At 45.7% G+C, this 17,479-nt stretch overlaps 1 protein-coding gene across 7 annotated transcripts in view; it reads left to right on the top strand.

The window, feature by feature from the left end:
* Positions 1–17,479, top strand: part of SOX13 (SRY-box transcription factor 13) — a 64,011-nt gene that overhangs the window by 40,471 nt on the left and 6,061 nt on the right. For 5 of the 7 annotated variants that reach the window (XM_083508924.1, XM_083508920.1, XM_083508921.1 and 2 more), the window contains 8 exons: positions 2,038–2,210; positions 4,781–4,849; positions 6,579–6,693; positions 7,805–7,887; positions 7,973–8,132; positions 9,221–9,330; positions 11,216–11,312; positions 12,076–12,219. In XM_083508924.1, coding sequence (XP_083365050.1) covers positions 2,038–2,210; positions 4,781–4,849; positions 6,579–6,693; positions 7,805–7,887; positions 7,973–8,132; positions 9,221–9,330; positions 11,216–11,312; positions 12,076–12,219 — 951 coding nt within the window. The remainder of the gene's footprint in view (positions 1–2,037; positions 2,211–4,780; positions 4,850–6,578; positions 6,694–7,804; positions 7,888–7,972; positions 8,133–9,220; positions 9,331–11,215; positions 11,313–12,075; positions 12,220–17,479) is intronic. The other 2 variants (XM_083508925.1, XM_083508923.1) reach the window with 1 other exon arrangement.

The raw sequence follows: 17,479 nt of genomic DNA, 5'->3' as shown, positions 1-17,479 counted from the left end.
GCATTAGTTACAGGGTCAGGAGGGTCATCAGTTACATAGGTCCATACTTCTCTAGAGGTCAAAAGCGCCTCCACCCGAAAATACCATAAACTATAGTTCTCATCTGTTAGCTGTGGGAAGACCAGAGCCTTCTCAGATTCAGGAACCCGGTCAACCATTCTGGAACTCTTCCAGACCCACAAAAACTACGCTAACAGGAGAAGGAGTTTTCAAACCTTTCTCAGAGTCCAAAAATATGCAGTCATCCACTCAGCAGCTGGGCCCATAACCAAAGATGTTGGCTTTTTGCAGTATAGTGACGCTGCAGAGAGCTTGCTGGGGAGATCATGCATTAAAAAGAAAGGACTCAAAAATAACTTAAAGAAGGTTTTAATAAGAAAAACAAAAACTCCATTAACACTAAATACATCAACAAACCAGACCCAACCACCAACCCATCCCCCAGGGTAATGGGAGAGCTAGGTGCTGCTCCTTATATACTCTACCCAAATGCTGACACACCTTAATCAAATACAACTCAGCAGCACCTGCTATGTTTCACAGCTGTAAAGCTGGGTCTCGTTATATTTCTCTGGCCCTTGCTCCGGCCCCTTAAAGACACACACATCGAGTGGAACAATGATGAACCTTTACATTTAAAGAAACCATTCAACACATGTGTCCCAGCAGGAGCCATCTTAGAAAAGGCATTTTCTCCTGGGTGGGAGAGTGGTGGTGGAATGCCTTATCTGAGAAGGTGCCTCCCCGCTCCCCAATTTTGTGAGTACCTGCATTAAAATGAATTGATTATTATTATTATTATTATTTTAAAAATCTGCTACCTGATTAATTGCAGCCACCTTTTTAATGAATCAAAAGATATGCAGTCAGTTATGCTTAATTGATTATTATGCCGTATTTTTCGCCCTATAGGATGCACTTTCCCCCCTCCAAAAATGAAGGGGAAATGTGTGTGCATCCTATGGGGCGAATGCAGGCTTTCGCTGAAGCCTGGAGAGCGAGAGGGGTCATTGCACACCGACCCCTCTCGCTCTCCAGGCTTCAGGAGAGCCCCACCGCCAGCCCCACAAGCTCGGGGGACAGTGGGGAGGCGGAACACCGCCATCCCGCTGTCCCCCGACCTGGTTTGGAGGCTGGCGGCGGGGAGAAGCGTGCTTGTCCCTGCCGCCAGCCCCACAAGCTCGGGGGACAGCGGGGAGGCGCAGCGCGCCATCCCGCTGTCTCCCGACGTGGTTTCGAGGCTGGCGGAGGGCTTCCCCCTCCCCCAGCCCCGCAAGCTCCCAGAGCGGGCTTCGCTCAGCTCTCCGCAAGTTGTCGGAGCCCGGCATGACTTCAGGCTGGGCTCCCACGGCTTGCGCAGAGCTTCCTGTTCTGGGGGCTGGGGTCGGAGGAAGCTCGGGCTTCCCCTGCCCCAGCCCCAGCCCCGTGCCTGGGGGAAAAAATATTTTCCCCCCTTTATTTCCCCCCAAAAATCTAGGTGCGTCCTATGGGCCGGTGCGTCCTATAGGGCGAAAAATACGGTACATTGCAGACCTAGATTTATCCAACTCTCGGGGGGCAGGGAGCTATGTGTTTAAAGAATGTGCGAAGGCGGTTGTGTGGCTTGATCAGCCAGCCCTGCCTTTCTTGCCCGTGTGTAGCAGTGCCAACCCATGCCATCTGCACATATGGCTGATATGTGAAGGGGCTCTACCTGCCCATTGATGTACACAGGCAGAACTTCATGCGAAGGTGGGACCCTGACTGCTGCCTCCCACCAATTCATGGGGACTTCTGTGTGTGCAGATGAGCATGTGAGTAGATCCCCTTCATAAACTGACGGAACAGGGAGCCTTGATCCCTGTGCGAATAGTCATCAGGCACAGGGCTAATCTACCTAGTCCCCTTACACTTTCTTTCATTGTGTGTGTGTTGTTTGAACCCCCTTCACTCTCCACAAAGTTCTTAATGAATTACATGTTGCAGACCTAAATTTACAAACTCTCTTCCTGTCCTTCTTCCTCTTCCTCTTTTCCTTTGGGCTCTTGTTTGTCCCAGGAACCCAAGAAAGCCTGGCAGAGAAGGAGTTGCAGCTGCTGGTCATGATTAACCAGCTGTCCATCCTGCGGGACCAGCTGCTGACTGCCCACTCGGAGCAGAAGAACATGGCAGCTATGCTGTTTGAGAAGCAGCAGCAACAGATGGAACTGGCCAGGCAGCAGCAGGAACAGGTAGGAAGTAGAACACAACTTTGGGGCTGTGTTTGCCCTTCTCAACCTTTGGGATAGGTCTTCAGGAAGTGGCTTGGATGCAGGTTGGCCAGAGCCCATGTGACCTTGGCAAAGAATTTTGTCAGTTCTGTCCCTGATATAATAGTGCTACAGGAGTTACTGGCACTTTACATATCTCAAGTGATTTAGGGGCGAAAAAAATTAGAAGTAGTGTAGCTGGTGTGGGAGTCACAATGCAGTGAGACTCACTCACACAATCTGTTCTAAAGCACTAAAAGCCTTGCTACACAGGTAGGTGCCAAGTAAGTTTTACTAGGTACAAATCCATCGAAATTCATCAAGATGACTCAGTTAGGACCAGTAACATCAGTGGATTGACTCTGGATTGACTCTGGTTAAAACTGAGTTGAATATCACCCTTATTTGGAATGGGAAAACTGGTGTAAAGTGAACAGGTTCGCAAGTCACATATTATCTTCTGGTGATGCTGGTGGGAATAGGTAGATTTGGGCTACTGTATGGTGACAGGGAAGAGTTAAAAGTTTTATTAGCTCTGGCCATACGCAGCATAATCCTATGCATATTTAATCTGGTGCAAGCCTCACTAGGATTACAATTGTAGACTTAAAAAATGGAATACAGTTATAATTACACAGTATTTGCAATCATGAGAATTTGGGGGTGAGTGGGAGACCCAGCTATTAATCATAGAATCATAGAGTTGGAATACACCACAAGGGCCATCGAGTCCAACCCCCTGCCAAGCAGGAAACACCATCAGAGCACTCCTGACATATGGTTGTCAAGCCTCTGCTTAAAGACCTCCAAAGAAGGAGAATCCACCACACTCCTTGGCAGCAAATTCCACTGTCGAACAGCTCTTACTGTCAGGAAGTTCTTCCTAATGTTTAGGTGGAATCTTCTTTTTTGTAGTTTGGATCCATTGCTCCGTGTCCGCTTCTCTGGAGCAGCAGAAAACAACCTTTCTCCCTCCTCTATATGACATCCTTTTATATATTTGAACATGGCTATCATATCACCCCTTAACCTCCTCTTCTCCAGGCTAAACATGCCCAGCTCCCTTAGCTGTTCCTCATGATAGTAACTTTCCCCCATGCATGTAGAATTCAGCCCCACAAACTACTTACAATGAGCTACATGAATTATAAATGTAGTTTGATCAATGTCTATAGAACTGTAATGCTTAAGTGCAATTATGACCACTTTACAGTGATTTGTGAATCACGTTGATTCATCTCTCTGTATATCCTTGCCTGCTGGAATTCTTAGATCCTCATGTTAAAAAGTGTACAGTTTCCATGGTATGTGTGAATATGGAGGAAAAATTAGGAAAACATACAGAACAAAAAGGAAAGTTTTAAAAAAAACACCAAAACTAAAGAAAACATTATTGTTTCAACCTTGTGATTTCCAAGTCCATCAGTCAAGACTTTTCAAAGGTTCATTTCCCCATTTTAAGGTGTATAATGATCAAGCAGTTGTTAACATGGAAGAATAATTGCAACATGCACGTCAGCTGCACTTTGACACCTGTTGTATTTCTGAAATGATAAACCAAGTAGCAGTCATAGTTATGTACAAATTAGTTGCCAGTTTATATTCATCATAGGACTAAGACAAGTTGACAGCCCCTGTGGGATACAATGGAACCTCGACTTACATACGCCTCGTCTTGCGGACATTCCAAGTTGCGCCCGCGGCAAATCCGGAAGTAAACACTGGGTTTGCCACGATTCACACATGCACGGAAGCGGCTTCTGCCATCTGTGTGTGCGCAGAAGTGGCTGCCGCTGAATGTGCACGCGCACAAGATGCCTCTTCTAATGTACTGTTTTGACCAGTGGACGGACCTCCGGAACTGAACAATTTTAAGAAAATGAGATTCCAGAGGAGTGGGCATATTAGTTTGCTGCGGCAAAGAAGATGAAATCTCCTGTGAAGTCATCAAAACTACCTATTTTATTGCCACTTGAGTCTTTTAAATAAGGACAGTCATTTACTTCATCAGGTGTGGTTATGCATTACAGTGCTACCAAATTTGAGAGAGAGAGAGCCTTCATAATTTAGAAGTAATCCCAAGAGCTTAGATTTTAGGATGAGGTTAGGTATTGGGATACCACTGCCTAACTCCAACTCTGCAGAACCATCAAATGCTACCACTTTTCAGGCCCAGTTCTAATGTAATGCTGTACACATTATATCAGGGGACATGAGCCTGTGGTCCTCCAGTTGTTGCTGGACATCTGGATGGCTGCAGGTTCCTCACCCTGCATTATATTCTTGCTTTCTGCTCTATAATGTGCAAATCTGATACCAGATTGATTCAAATAATGTGCTCATTCACCTCTTCCTTACAAATATTCAAGCTTGGCTTGTGGAAGGGCTGGGAGGTTCTCCTTTGTGATAAAGATGGAGAAGCGCTTGGGAAAGCTGGATGGGAAGCGTCATGTGTCTTGAGGTTCTCAATGCCTGGTTCATAGGCAGCAGCTCTCATGGGCTTCCTGTGTTCGTTTGGCCCCTTGGCCCTTCATAGTCGTCTCCTCTTGCAGATTGCCAAGCAACAGCAACAGCTGATCCAGCAGCAACACAAGATCAACCTGCTACAGCAGCAAATCCAGGTAAAAGGGGTCTCCTTTCCCCCTGCACATAGCAAGGAAGATAGACTGAAAATCAGGAGACAAAGGTTTGGCACCTGGCTCTGCCAGATGTTCCCTGTGTAACTAGGTTAGGAGTGTCACATGAATTCTTTTTCTAGCTGTCCAGAAATTAACATAGAAGCAGGACAATAGTGAATTGAACATGGATTCAAACCGTAAGATAGGTCTGCCAATGGCTGCAAATCTAAACCCCTTATTTAAAAGTAAATCTCATCAAAATCCATGGGTCTCACTTCAAAGTGAATGTGTTTTAGACTGGGGTGTATGTTGTACATCAGGGGTGGGTAATCTTGTGGCCCACAGTTCTGATTAGGCTTGCCATGCTTCCCCATTTGGTCTCTGAGCCCACCTGCCTTATACCTGAAGTCATCTATGACATCAATTATGGCGCAGGTAAAGATTTTTTTTAGCTATAAAGGGGCTGGTGGCACCTGCAAAGCCCTGTGCATATTGCCCTGTGCAGCTCTTTGCAAGCTTCGGCAATTGTCTGATCTCTGGTGTTTGCAGATAGCTGTGTATATAGTGCTTTAAAGCCCTAACAACCAGCTAATCATCAGGGCTTCAAAGCACCACATGTGGCTCTCTGCAAGGACTCAAGAGCAGCTGATTGTTACCCTTTTAGTAGAAGATTCCAGGGATTGAACCCAGGACCTTCCGCATTCAAAGCACGTGCTCTACCACTAAGCCATAGGCCCTTCACTTTGAAGGCAAATTGATCAAAGCCATTGTGCAGAGGGGAGGTCCTAATTTCCCTCCTGCACTGCAGCCCCTGTCCAATTCGCCCTCCTGCATTGCAAATTCCCACCATCCCATCCCTTCTGGCTCCCTAGAGCACAGAAAAGAAAAAAAATGGCACTGGAAATGCATTTCCCCATCTCATTCTCACTGTAGCTTCAGCCTTCCCTCCACTGCAGTATGGCGTGGTTGTACCTCCATAGATATGTTGGGAGGGTACAGAAAGGTAGGCGGTTTGAATCCCCGAGACTGGGTGAGCTCCCGTTGCTCGGTCCCTGCTCCTGCCCAGCTAGCAGTTCGAAAACACATCAAAGTGCAAGTAGATAAGTAGGTGCCACTCCGGCGGGAAGGTAAACAGCGTTTCCGTGCGCTGCTCTGGTTTCGCCAGAAGCAGCTTAGTCATGCTGGCCACATAGAAGCAGCTCCCTTGACAAAAGCCAGCTCCCTTGGCCTGTAAAGTGAGATGAGCGCTACAACCCCAGAGTCCTTCGTGATTGGACTTAATTGTCAGGGGTCCCTTTACCTTTACCTCATAGAGTGAAAAGTAAGAAAGCCATAGAGATCTCTCCACAACTTCACACGATCTTGGATAAGTCTTTTTGGATAGATTCTGTTGTTCCCTAAAGGCAATGCTTTTTTTTCTAGAGAAACAGGAGCTGGTCTTCAACATGAAGTTGTTACAATAAGCATGGATGTAGCCAGCATTTTTGTTTGGGGGAGGCAGGCTTGGGGGGGGCAAAACCTCAGATTTGTGTTGATTTGTATTGATTCGGGGGGGAGGTGCCCCTCTCGGCTACACCCATGACAGTAAATGTCACATTTTTAACCAAAAAAGAGGTGCCAGTACTACGTACCCTTGAGTACCCCCTAGAAAAAGCACTGCTTAAAGGTAACTTTGTCTTTGGCTCTGTTTTTCTGTCTGTCTGTCTGTCCCCCCTCACCCTTTTCTCTCCAGCAGGTCAACATGCCCTATGTAATGATTCCAGCCTTTCCTCCCAGCCACCAGCCTCTTCCGGTCTCCCCAGATTCTCAAATGGCACTTCCCATCCAGCCAATCCCTTGTAAACCAGGTACGAAGAGGCCAAGAAAAGTGTTGAATTCTGGTTAATGAGGCACAGTCTTTCTGAGTGCTTCTGCACAGTTGTCTTGCGTGTCCATGGGACCACACAAGTCTATGCGGTTGGCAAAGCTACCGCATTTTTCGCCCTATAAGACGCACCAGACCACAAGACGCACCTAGTTTTTGGAAGAGGAAAACAAGAAAAAAAATATTCTGCATCTCAGAAGCCAGAATAGCAAGAGGGATCATTGCGCAGTGAAAGCAGCAATCCCTCTTGCTGTTCTGGCTTCTGGGATAGCTGCGCAGCCTGCATTCGCTCCACAAGACGCACATACATTTCCCCTTACTTTTTAGGAGTGAAAAAGTGAGTCTTATAGAGCAAAAAAGACGGTTGTATCTTCGATTAAAGCCAAATCAGTCAGGCTTATTGGATTTAAAGAGCTGGTTTTAGCTAGCCTATCTTGGCCTTCACTTGAGTCAGCAAAATGTTTGGGGCTAGCCTTGCCTCAGAAAAGGGCCAAGAAACCATCCAGTATTACAGTTAGTGGCCCTGCAGCTGTGGCAGAAAATCCCAAATTGTCTTGGTAGGGTCTTGGAGAAACTGGCAGAGCTTTATGGTCTGGGCCGCACAGTCAAGAGGGAAGGCCTCTGTCCCCTGCCCCCCACCCTGCCAAGTGCTGCATCTGTAGGAACTGTTTTGGGGAAAGCTCATTTGGGCTCCCCTGATCCTCAGAGGAGTCTGTGGTTTAGTTATTGGAGGTGTTTTCTCAGGGTTTAGGGGATAAGATGTAGGCTCCAATGCCAGTGGATTCACGTGAGAAGGATCAGTGTGTGGATCTGTCTCCTCCTGCTGTCATAGGAAGACTCTGCATCAGAGGACTATGACTCCCTCAAATGTTCAGAGACACACACCAGGGAACTATTGATTAGCTGTTAAACCAATTTCAATTTTATGCAAACCTGTTTTGGGTTGCCTAGCCCTGAGAGCCCCGTTTGAGTTTCCTAGCTCTTAATGCAGAAAGCTTGCGATTCCTGGCGAGATTTCGCTGGGAGAAAGATTTGAGCAGCTGTTTGATTTGATAACTGATCTTCGACTGTTCTCTTTCCTGTCCCATCTGCAGTGGAGTACCCCATGCAACTGCTGCACAGCCCCCCTCTGTCCGCACTGAAGAGACCTGCAAGCTCAGGCCACCTACAGATCCAGGTGCAACCCCCAACCTGTTTTCTCTGTGGGTTCCCAAACTCCCCTTGGAATGCGCTTCTACTCTCCTCCTCTCCTTCCTTTTCAGGAATCTTCGCAGCCACTGAACTTAACAGCAAAGCCCAAAGGCTCCGAGCTCCCCAATTCCTCCAGCTCACCCAGCTTAAAGATCAGCAGCTGCCAGTCCCTCACTCCTAACCATGGGGTCTCTCAGGAGCTGCAGACCAGCCCTCCCAGCCTCCCTTTGGGTAAGTGTTAAGTTGTGGGTGAACATATCAGACGACACAGCGATTCTTCAAACAGCTCTTGTTTATTCACAGGCCAGAACAGAACTGAACTGAAGGGTTCAGCCAGCCTGCTTATATAGAGCTCCACTACAACACAACAGTAACCACTTTCTGTAACTATCCAATCACTGAACGTCACTTTCAATCCCTTATTTGCATATGCGGACCTGAGTGAAAACTATCTACAGTATCCCCCTGCTGGCCCAGGGTGAGAACTTCAGTACATAACAGTAAGGCTGTGGAAATTCCCCCTGCTCAGATTCCGAGCTGGCACAGAAGTGCTTTGCATTTGAATGACAACTGCAAGCTCATGATTTGTTACCTTGCTCTCTTGATTTGCTGTGGGAAAAGATCTGCACCCATCTCTGGATTTAGGAAGGACTTGAACCTGGCATTTCTTGGGATTCTGTTTGGCATTGTCTTTGTCTGTTGGTCCTGCTGCACCAGTGTTGGAAGGGGAAAGGCTGTAGCTCATTGGTAGAGCATACAGAAAATGTTCCAGGTTCAATTCCTGGAATCTCCAGGCAGGACTAAGGAAGACTGGAGAGCTGCTGTCAATCAGTGGAGGCAATGCTCAGTCCTGGTCTAACTCAGTATAACACAACTTCATATCAGTTATGTCCACATGCTCTGTTTAAATGTGTTTCATTTAATATATGTTTAAATTTTCAGTAATTTAAAATCCCAAGCCTGCTTGTGTATGGCAGTTTTTTGCTTTGGTTTTGAAAAGGAAGATACCATGAGAAATATATTTTCACTCTAGAGTTAGAGTAAGGTTACCAGACATCCCCATTTCCCGGGGACAGTCCCCAGATTTACAAATCAGTCCCCACACAAAATCCATTGAAGTTGAAAAGTGTCCCTGGATTCATTTAAAAAAATCTGGTAACCATACTTAGAAGACAATGGATCTAAGACTGCTGGAACTGGAACTTAAGTGGCATGCCTTTCTTCCGCAAATACCTTTCTGAGAATGGGCTCTGTGCAAGGGCACCAGATATCCCTGCTTGATCTTGTGACACTGATTCCATTCCATTTTTAAATTTCAGGGTTCCTGGGGGAGGGAGATGCTATCACCAAAGCAATCCAGGATGCCCGACAGCTTCTGCACAGCCAAAGCAGAGCGTTGGATGGATCTCCAAATCATCCCTATAGGAAGGTAAGTGGTATTTCTGAGACAGGTTTGGTCTTAAAGAGGGAGAGAGTCAGGATTTCCGTACTGTTTCAGGCATTGTACTTATGCATGTGTGTTTGCCTTGTTCATTTATGAACATTTATTCTGTATATGACGACAGGAGTGCCTGGAGTGCCCTGGTCCATGGGGTCACGAAGAGTCGGACACGACTAAACGACTAAACAACAACAATTCTCTCTCTATATAAAACCTTAGAACTCCTATAACACCCTGAAGATGCACTCTCTGTTAAAAGTCAGGTGTGAAAACCATATTTTTGAGGAAGTAGATACGAATAAGTATAATGTGGAATCTGTGGAGGGATAGACCCATCACCTGTAAGGAAAGTAACTGGTACCCAAGTTTTCAAAGTCCACTTTTGTAATAGCGAAGAATGAACTTGCCGAGACTCAATTAGGAATGGACTCATTTATAATGAGCTAATTGGAACTTGGTTTGGACTTGAATTTAGGTATACATTTTTAAGCTTGAGGCATGCTGAGCTTTTGCTTCTAGTGAGATCATCAGGAATATGAGAAGGCTTGTGAGCTTCTTAGTTGAGCTTCTACCCCAATAGACAATGTAGTGAGGCTTCCACAATTACCTCCACTGCCCCTTCTTTTTGCCCCAAAGTATACTCTGCAAAGGCAACAAGCAGAGCTGATGCTGCAGTCTAGATCAGGCATCCCCAACCTTTGGCCCCCCAGATGTTTTGGACTACAATTCCCATTATCCCTGACCACTGGTCCTGTTAGCTAGGGATCAAGGGAGTTGTAGGCCAAAACATCTGGAGGGCCACAGGTTGGGGATGCCAGGTCTAGATGGAGCAACAGCATCCCAGGTACCAGGTTCCCTGGGAACTGCAGTCTCTCAGCTCTTCAGCTTTCTTATTAAGACACTAGAATCTTTGGGGAATTATATTTCCCAGGACTTCCCATGCTGCTGCAGGACCTAAGCTGTAGCAGTAGTGGCCCTTTTCATCACCTCCAACACTGCCAGATTGATTCAGTGGGTAAGGGAAGAGGTGTGGCAGTGGGGAGGCTGTTGCTGGAACCAAACAAATTATAATCTGATTCTGGACCTTGGAGGGTCGGGGGTTGGGGGTTGGCTCAGGATTAGCCCAGAAGTTCTGAACTGGGAAGCTTGTCCCCTGAATTCCCCAATTCTGAACTTCAGGAGCATCACTAAATAGAATTCTTGCTCTGTTGTCATAAAGTTACAAGAAGATCTTGCTCCCATGACTTTTGTCTTTAGAGTGATGCTTTTAGAAGTGATCTAGAATGATTGTTGGAGTTTCCAGTCTGGTTTCAATGGGGCTTCCCTCTAAATCGAGGGGATTCTGAAATTTTCCTGCCCTGCTTGCTGAGTTCAAACATGGTGGTGTGTCCTAAACAACCTTTCCAGGCCCCTTTGTCTTGCAGAAGGTGCTGGCATGCTGGTCTTGGGCTGGTCCTTGGCTGTCCAGTCAAGGAGCGGCTTTTAGGCTATGCAGTCCTGCATTTGGGGGCTCCTTATTTCTTAAAAGTCATTTACTTTTGACTAACAAGTAAAAGCATACAGTCTTTATTTAGCCTTTATTTCTTTATTGTTTAGGGAAGTTTTTAATATTTAATGCTGTATTGTTTTTAACACTCAATTGGGAGCCACCCAGAGTGGGTGGGGAAACTCAGCCAGATGGGCGGGGTATAAATAAATAAATTATTATTATTATTATTATCATCATCATCATCATCATCATTATTATTATCATCATTATTATTAGCAAAAAGTGCATGCCAGTAAATGCTTCAGTTGAAGTTTTCATTTGAGTTACTCCTAACCTTGCTTGCCCTGGTAAAATTCAGTAAACCACCTTCCCATGTGCTTTCAGGACCACGCCAGCTTGGATTCTTCACCTGCAAAAGAACAGGTGGATGAGACTTCTTTGCAGAGACTGGATGAGTCCATGCTAACCTGTGATGGGGATGGTAATGATAGTTGATCATAAAAAATTATCTATGGTAGAATTGGATGCCCCCCGTTTCTGCTCCTCATAGGTGCTTCTGCTGCAGTTAACATCTTTCAGGTCTCCAAAGCCCAATAATCGGGGTGGGGAAAAGGCAAAGCTGAAAAATCCCATTTAGTTTGTATAATGAGATTCCTCCCCCATGGACTTTACAAGTTCTCAGCTTCTTTACGGTTCCACACTCAGCTGATATGCAGAAACCACATTGTGCTATCTATAGCTCGTGTAGGAGACCTTTGGCTCTGCAGACATTGCTGAACTTCAACTCCCATCAGCCCTAGCGAGCATGATGAATGGTCAGGGAGTTGTAGCTCTGCAACACCTGGAGGGCCAAAGGTTCTCCACACATGGCCTATAGGTAGCACAATGTGGTTTCCACATGTCAGCTGTAAGTGAAACTGCAAAGAAGTTGAAAATTTGTGAAGTCCATGGTTTGGGGAGGGCAGGACTGCTGCCTCTAACTGCAGAGGCAGACTTTACCCACCAATATCTCTCTCCTCTATTAATCTGTCGAATCCTATTTTAAAGCCATCTAGGTTAGTGGCCATCGCTGCCTCTTGTGGAATCGAGTTCCCTAGTTGAACCACGCACTGCATGAAGAAGTATTTTCTTTTCTAAACTGAGTCTGCTGCTTGCTCCTAAATGCCCTAATCCTTTGCCAGTTCTGTTTGGCTTGGCTTTGCCGGTGTCTCTATAGTGGCTGTTCCTTGGTCTTTCCTTCACAGGCTCACGACATTTCCCTGAATCCAGGAACAACAACCACATAAAGCGTCCCATGAATGCCTTTATGGTGTGGGCCAAGGACGAGAGACGGAAGATCTTGCAGGCCTTCCCAGACATGCACAACTCAAGCATCAGTAAGATTTTAGGTAAGTGTGGGCGGGTGTCCTTATTCGTTCTGCTCCCCCCCCCTTCCCCTCCATGGCTTTTGGGATTCCTGTAAGGCACATTGTTAGCCCCATGCACCCTCAGGCAAGGAATTACTGCTAATCTCATGCAGGTTACCAGCAGGCTGTGCGCTAGGATAAAAGCACAAAAGCAAATCCTCCTCATATTCTCTCTCTGTTTCTCTCTCAGCTGTCTTGATTCTTTGGCTCTGACACCTGAGCACACAAGCAGATGCGAAAGCAGCCTTTTCTATTTTTTAAGGTCTTTTTTTGCTTTAGAAAAAAAGAGAGCAAAAACCCACATGTGCAGAGGAAGCCCATTCTCAGGGAGCTATAGATACAGCTGTGGTTGTGGGCCTTTTTTTGTTTTTGTTTTGCAAGCTAGTGACATAAACTGCTGGCTTTGCACTGACCTAGAGAAGCAGTTCTAGGCCTTGCTTGGCAGCTGTGAAGTCAGCAGGCGGCCAGCTTTTCCCAGTAGCCTTCAGGAGTGAGCCTGTACAGACTTAGCACTTCTTCCATTCAGCAGCAAGCCTATTCTGTCTCTTGTTCTTTAGAGCTTTGCTGCTGGAAGAAGGAACAAAATAAGGCTTCCTTCCAGGAACAGGATTCTGAGCTGTGGGTTGGTGGGAGGCAGTCTGTGGACTGCCGCCAACCCAAGGAACTAGTGCTTGAAAACCTGGAATTTAGAAGAGAGGTTTCCAGTAGGCGATTTTCTCTCTTCACACCAGCATGCAGCTGACCTAAGATGCTGGGCATGTGAAGTTATTCTGAAATTCCCAGCCAGCAGAAATCCTGATCGGTTGGTACTGATGAGTGCTAATTAGGTGGCAATCTACAACATGCCTATATTCATTCTAATCTGCGGGATTACCTGTGGAACCCATGATGATTGGGCAGAAAGGATGGCTTATCACAAACCAGATAAGAGCAGTGCAAGTATCTTGCCTTGGACCACAAGGAAGCAAAGCAGTGTAGGAACTGCTCTGAAAGAGTCATGGAAATGATAAGCAACCTGCATTGACTTCTCTAGTGCTTTTACTGGAATCACAATTAATTATTGGCCATATAGATTTATCTCTCTTTAAATTATATATTATTGGCCATCTAGATTTATCTCCCGTTATCACTGTTCCCCGTACAATGCTACACTAGGCCTTGCCTACTCCTGGATGATCTCTGCCCTCAGCAACACTCATGAAACACATGGTTAAAACAAAGGCCTGTGTGTCAGGCCAAATCCCATAGCTTGGAGGTCCACAAAGTGTGGCCTTTGGACCACCAGTGGTCCATGAGCTTCATTGAGATGGCCCATGGTTTGCCTGTGGATTTATGGTTGAAGATGGGAGAAGGCACATCCATTGCAGTGAGTACAGTGGAACCTTGGTTCTCGAACGGCTTAGTTGCCGAACAAATCTGCTCCCGAACGCTGCAAACCCAGAAGTGAGTGTTCCAGTTTGGCAAAGTATCACCATGACAACCCACAACATTTGAATTGAGAAAGTAGCCCCAGGTTTTTGCAGTGGCCATAGCACGCTGAGCCACTTTATGCATACTTTTCATCCCATAGAAAACCCCCGTGTATGGCAATTATCCCTGTTAGCAAGCTTAACAACCACAGGGGCTTACTTATAAAGGACCAAAATAATAAGTAGATCTACAGCTTTTGTACCTCCGCAACTTTCCCATCCTGTTTTACAAGCATTCCAGGTAAACAATTCTAAGGAATTCTAAGGCCTGGCTGGGGAAAACCTGAGGGTGAAGGAACACTTTTGCTCCAGTCACTGTGGCTTGCCCCAACCCCTGCCTGGTCCTCCACAACTTTTCTTAGACCTGGCAGCTGTATGTTGTTGTTCTGCTACATCAGTGTAGATATACGTACATGGTGCTTTAAAGTTTAACTTAAGGGGGAAAAGACAATGAGCTTCTTGGGACAGGGGTCTGTCAAAAACATTGACAGTGGGGTCAGTAAAGAAAGGGGAATGATGACTTGAGAACTCTTCTTAGTTGCAGGGAGCTCTGCTGTATATTCCCAGCTGTTGGGTGGTTTCCAGCCTAAACTATTGAGCAAAAATTGGCATATGCTCTGCCGCTACATTAGAATGAGATTACTTTGTAATCTCTTCTTTGTCAGAGCCAGTAAGCAGGGAACCCAGTTGTAAGAACACATACCTCTGAAAATTCAGGTTGTGAGAATAAAGTAGCATGAGCTTGCTATATAAGGTATATTTTGAAGACTGTTCCAATAAGCATATTTTGAGAAATCATATGATCACTCGTCACCTGAATCTTAACCCAAAATTTAAGTAGAAGATTGTGAACTCTTGGATAATAGCGTACACTCAGTGCGATCCATGTCTACTCAGAAGTAAATTTCTGTTGAACTCAGTGAGGCTTACTGCCAGGTAAGTGGGCATAGGATTTGAGCCTTAAAAACACAGGGCACTATTCAATTGCTACATCCACTTGCACAATGGGACTCCCCCACTGTCTGCCATGCACATCCCACACTCTCCCCAAATCTGTTCCAGAAGGTTGCAGGGAGCCCCTAGAAGAGATTTAGAGAGTGCATGGCAGGGAAAAGAGGGAGTAAATGTTCCACTGCGGAAGGAGAAGTCCTTGTCCTGATGGAACACGAGTCTTAGTTCTAGGCTGGATTCTACGCTTGCTTTGTGTGACATCCAGCTCCTTGTCTGGTCTTTTTGTACACCACAGGTAGAAGTTAACAGCACAATACCTAATATAGATGTCATGTTTTGTTAATGCTAAACAAAAATAACCCTCACTAGCGGCAGTGCTGTCTCACTCAAGCATGTGTTTCCCATGATGTGGCCTAGTGTTGAGCTGTCGCACAGCCTGGGTGGTTATTTAAAGAGGTTGGTGTGGTTTCTGAAGGAGGTCTCAGTCCACTGGTGCTGGGAGTGAACATGTTATGCTTCAGCATTGGAGGTTTGTGGGTTACTCTCCGCATGTTTAATCTGGGCTTGTGTATTGTTGCTAAAATAAAAGTAAGGGCTCTTTATTTAAAGGAGTGCTCTTAACCCACGTTGACCTTCAACATCAAGGGGCCTTGTGGTAGACTGCCTTTTTCACCCCGCAACCTACAAATAGCCACTGTGATGGATTTGTGATACTTAAACGTTACTTATTTGAGAGAGCATATCTCAAAGTTTTCATGAGCTAGCTGGGGGAATTTGCATCAGAATCTTTCTGGCATAGTTTGAAGGTGTGCAAATTTGTATCGTGCCCACATGAACTGCAGCAGCTGAATACTTCACAGATATTAATGAATGTAACACTGGTTGGAGCTGCATCAGGAGACGGTAGAATCGACTAGATCTCTGCTGAATGCAGATGAGGATGTTGCCATTTTTTAACACACTCCATTTTTATTTTTATTACCTACAAGTAGAAATTGGGAAGAGGGAGCTGCTTCATGGTGTGCCAGTTTCTGCTGCAAGGAGGGTTTTTTTTTGTGGTTTTTTGTACTTTGGTAAATATTCATAAATGGCACCCCTGCCTGCAGTCAGAAATGATAATGGTCCATTCTGCCGCCTCATTCAGCTGTATTTGCAAATCTGGCCTCAGGACTCATCATTGTTTTGATTTTGAGTTTCTTTAATACAGTGGTGCCTCGCAAGACGAAAATAATCCGTTCCGCGAGTCTCTTCGTCTAGCGGTTTTTTCGTCTTGCAAAGCAACCCTATTAGCGGCTTAGCGGATTAGCGCTATTAGTGGTTTAGTGGATTAGCGGCTATTAAAGGCTTAGCGGCTAAAAGGCTATTAGCGGCTTAGCGGCTTAGAAAAAGGGGGGGAAGCGGGGAAAAATCGGAACACTCGCAAGACGTTTCCGTCTTGCGAAGCAAGCCCATAGGGAAATTCGTCTTGCGAAGCAGCTCAAAAACGGAAAACCCTTTCGTCTAGCGGGTTTTCCATCTTGCGAGGCATTCGTCTTGCAGGGCACCACTGTAGTTAAGGGGTAGTTCAACCCACCCGGCTTTGCTGTAGTTTCCCTCTCCAAGAAGCCTTCACCAAGTGAATTTTGTCCAGGCTGAGTTTCTCCTGAACGCTTGCTGTGTTTGTTGTTTTTAGTCCTGTCTGCCAAAGTAATCTTGGGCTGATTTTCTTCCTCTGCTTCTTCCCCTGCTTGGATGAAACCTTCCATATCTCTCCAGCCTGCATTCTTCACACACTTTCTGGTGGGAATGACAGTAAAGGTCACCCAGCCCAGGGAATTCGAGTTACAGCAGGGCAGCCTATTTTAGCTGTTGCACCTGCTCACCATACCTTGTGCTGGGAAGAATTCAAAAAGAGCAGCATAGGAAGGTGACAGGAAAGGTCAGCAGGAGGGAGGGGTTCTCATTAGCAATAGGTGGGCTGCCTGTTCACTGTGGCTTGTGGCTTTTTATATGGAAATGCTGGATTATCGCAGTGGGCTCTAGGTGGAGCAAGCCCTCGTCTTGGTCTGGAAACTCCAGCTGGTGCAAAACGCTACCACTATCCTGTTTGTGGGGACAGACTATCACCAGCACATAACGCCATGGTTTAAACAGTTTGCTCTGGCTGCTCATATGTTACCAGTCCAAGTTAAAGGTTCTTGTATTAATTTGCAAAGCCCTTAACAAGTGTTAGTGGTCCCCAGGGACTCAAATGCACGACTTGTATCCCCCACAAGCTGTTCATTTGGTATTGTGGGCCTGATTCTGAGGCACTGCCTCCCAGCTGAGATCAGGCAGATCCCCTCCCTGTTAGAACTTTGGGCATTTGAAAAGACCTTTCTGTTCCAGTAAGCATTTTAAGGAAGCTCTCTGTTCTGATGTTTAATTTTCATTGATATTATTCACCATATGCTTTTTGTAATTTTTTATGCACACCATTTAGAAACGTCAGTGATTAAATGGCATATAAATAGCCGAAATAAATAAAATTAATTAAATTCTCACTTGTCTGTATTGGTACTTGGGCCTTGCAGTCTGGCTCTTTTTACCACCTCTCAAGTAATCCAGTGTTTGAAATGTGCAGTGCATCTCTCTGGAATAATAACATATGTAAACAACCATTCTGAGTCAGGGTTTGCTGTTTGACAATAGCTGGGAGTTTCAAATGAAAACTTTTCAGCTATATGTGCTCATTACAAGGTGAAGAAGTCTTTATTAAGCACAGCGTCTCCTGGATTTTGGCGGTTTGATTTTTGGTGTTCATCCTTTTGCAGTGGTTATCTTGTGCTGGGTTAACTTTTTGT

Source organism: Podarcis liolepis (assembly GCF_965112155.1).
Source record: "Podarcis liolepis genome assembly, chromosome: 6".
NCBI classification, from domain to species: domain Eukaryota; kingdom Metazoa; phylum Chordata; class Lepidosauria; order Squamata; family Lacertidae; genus Podarcis; species Podarcis liolepis.
The sequence above is the reverse complement of the archived record's forward strand: the minus strand, read 5'-3'. Positions and strand labels throughout refer to the sequence as shown.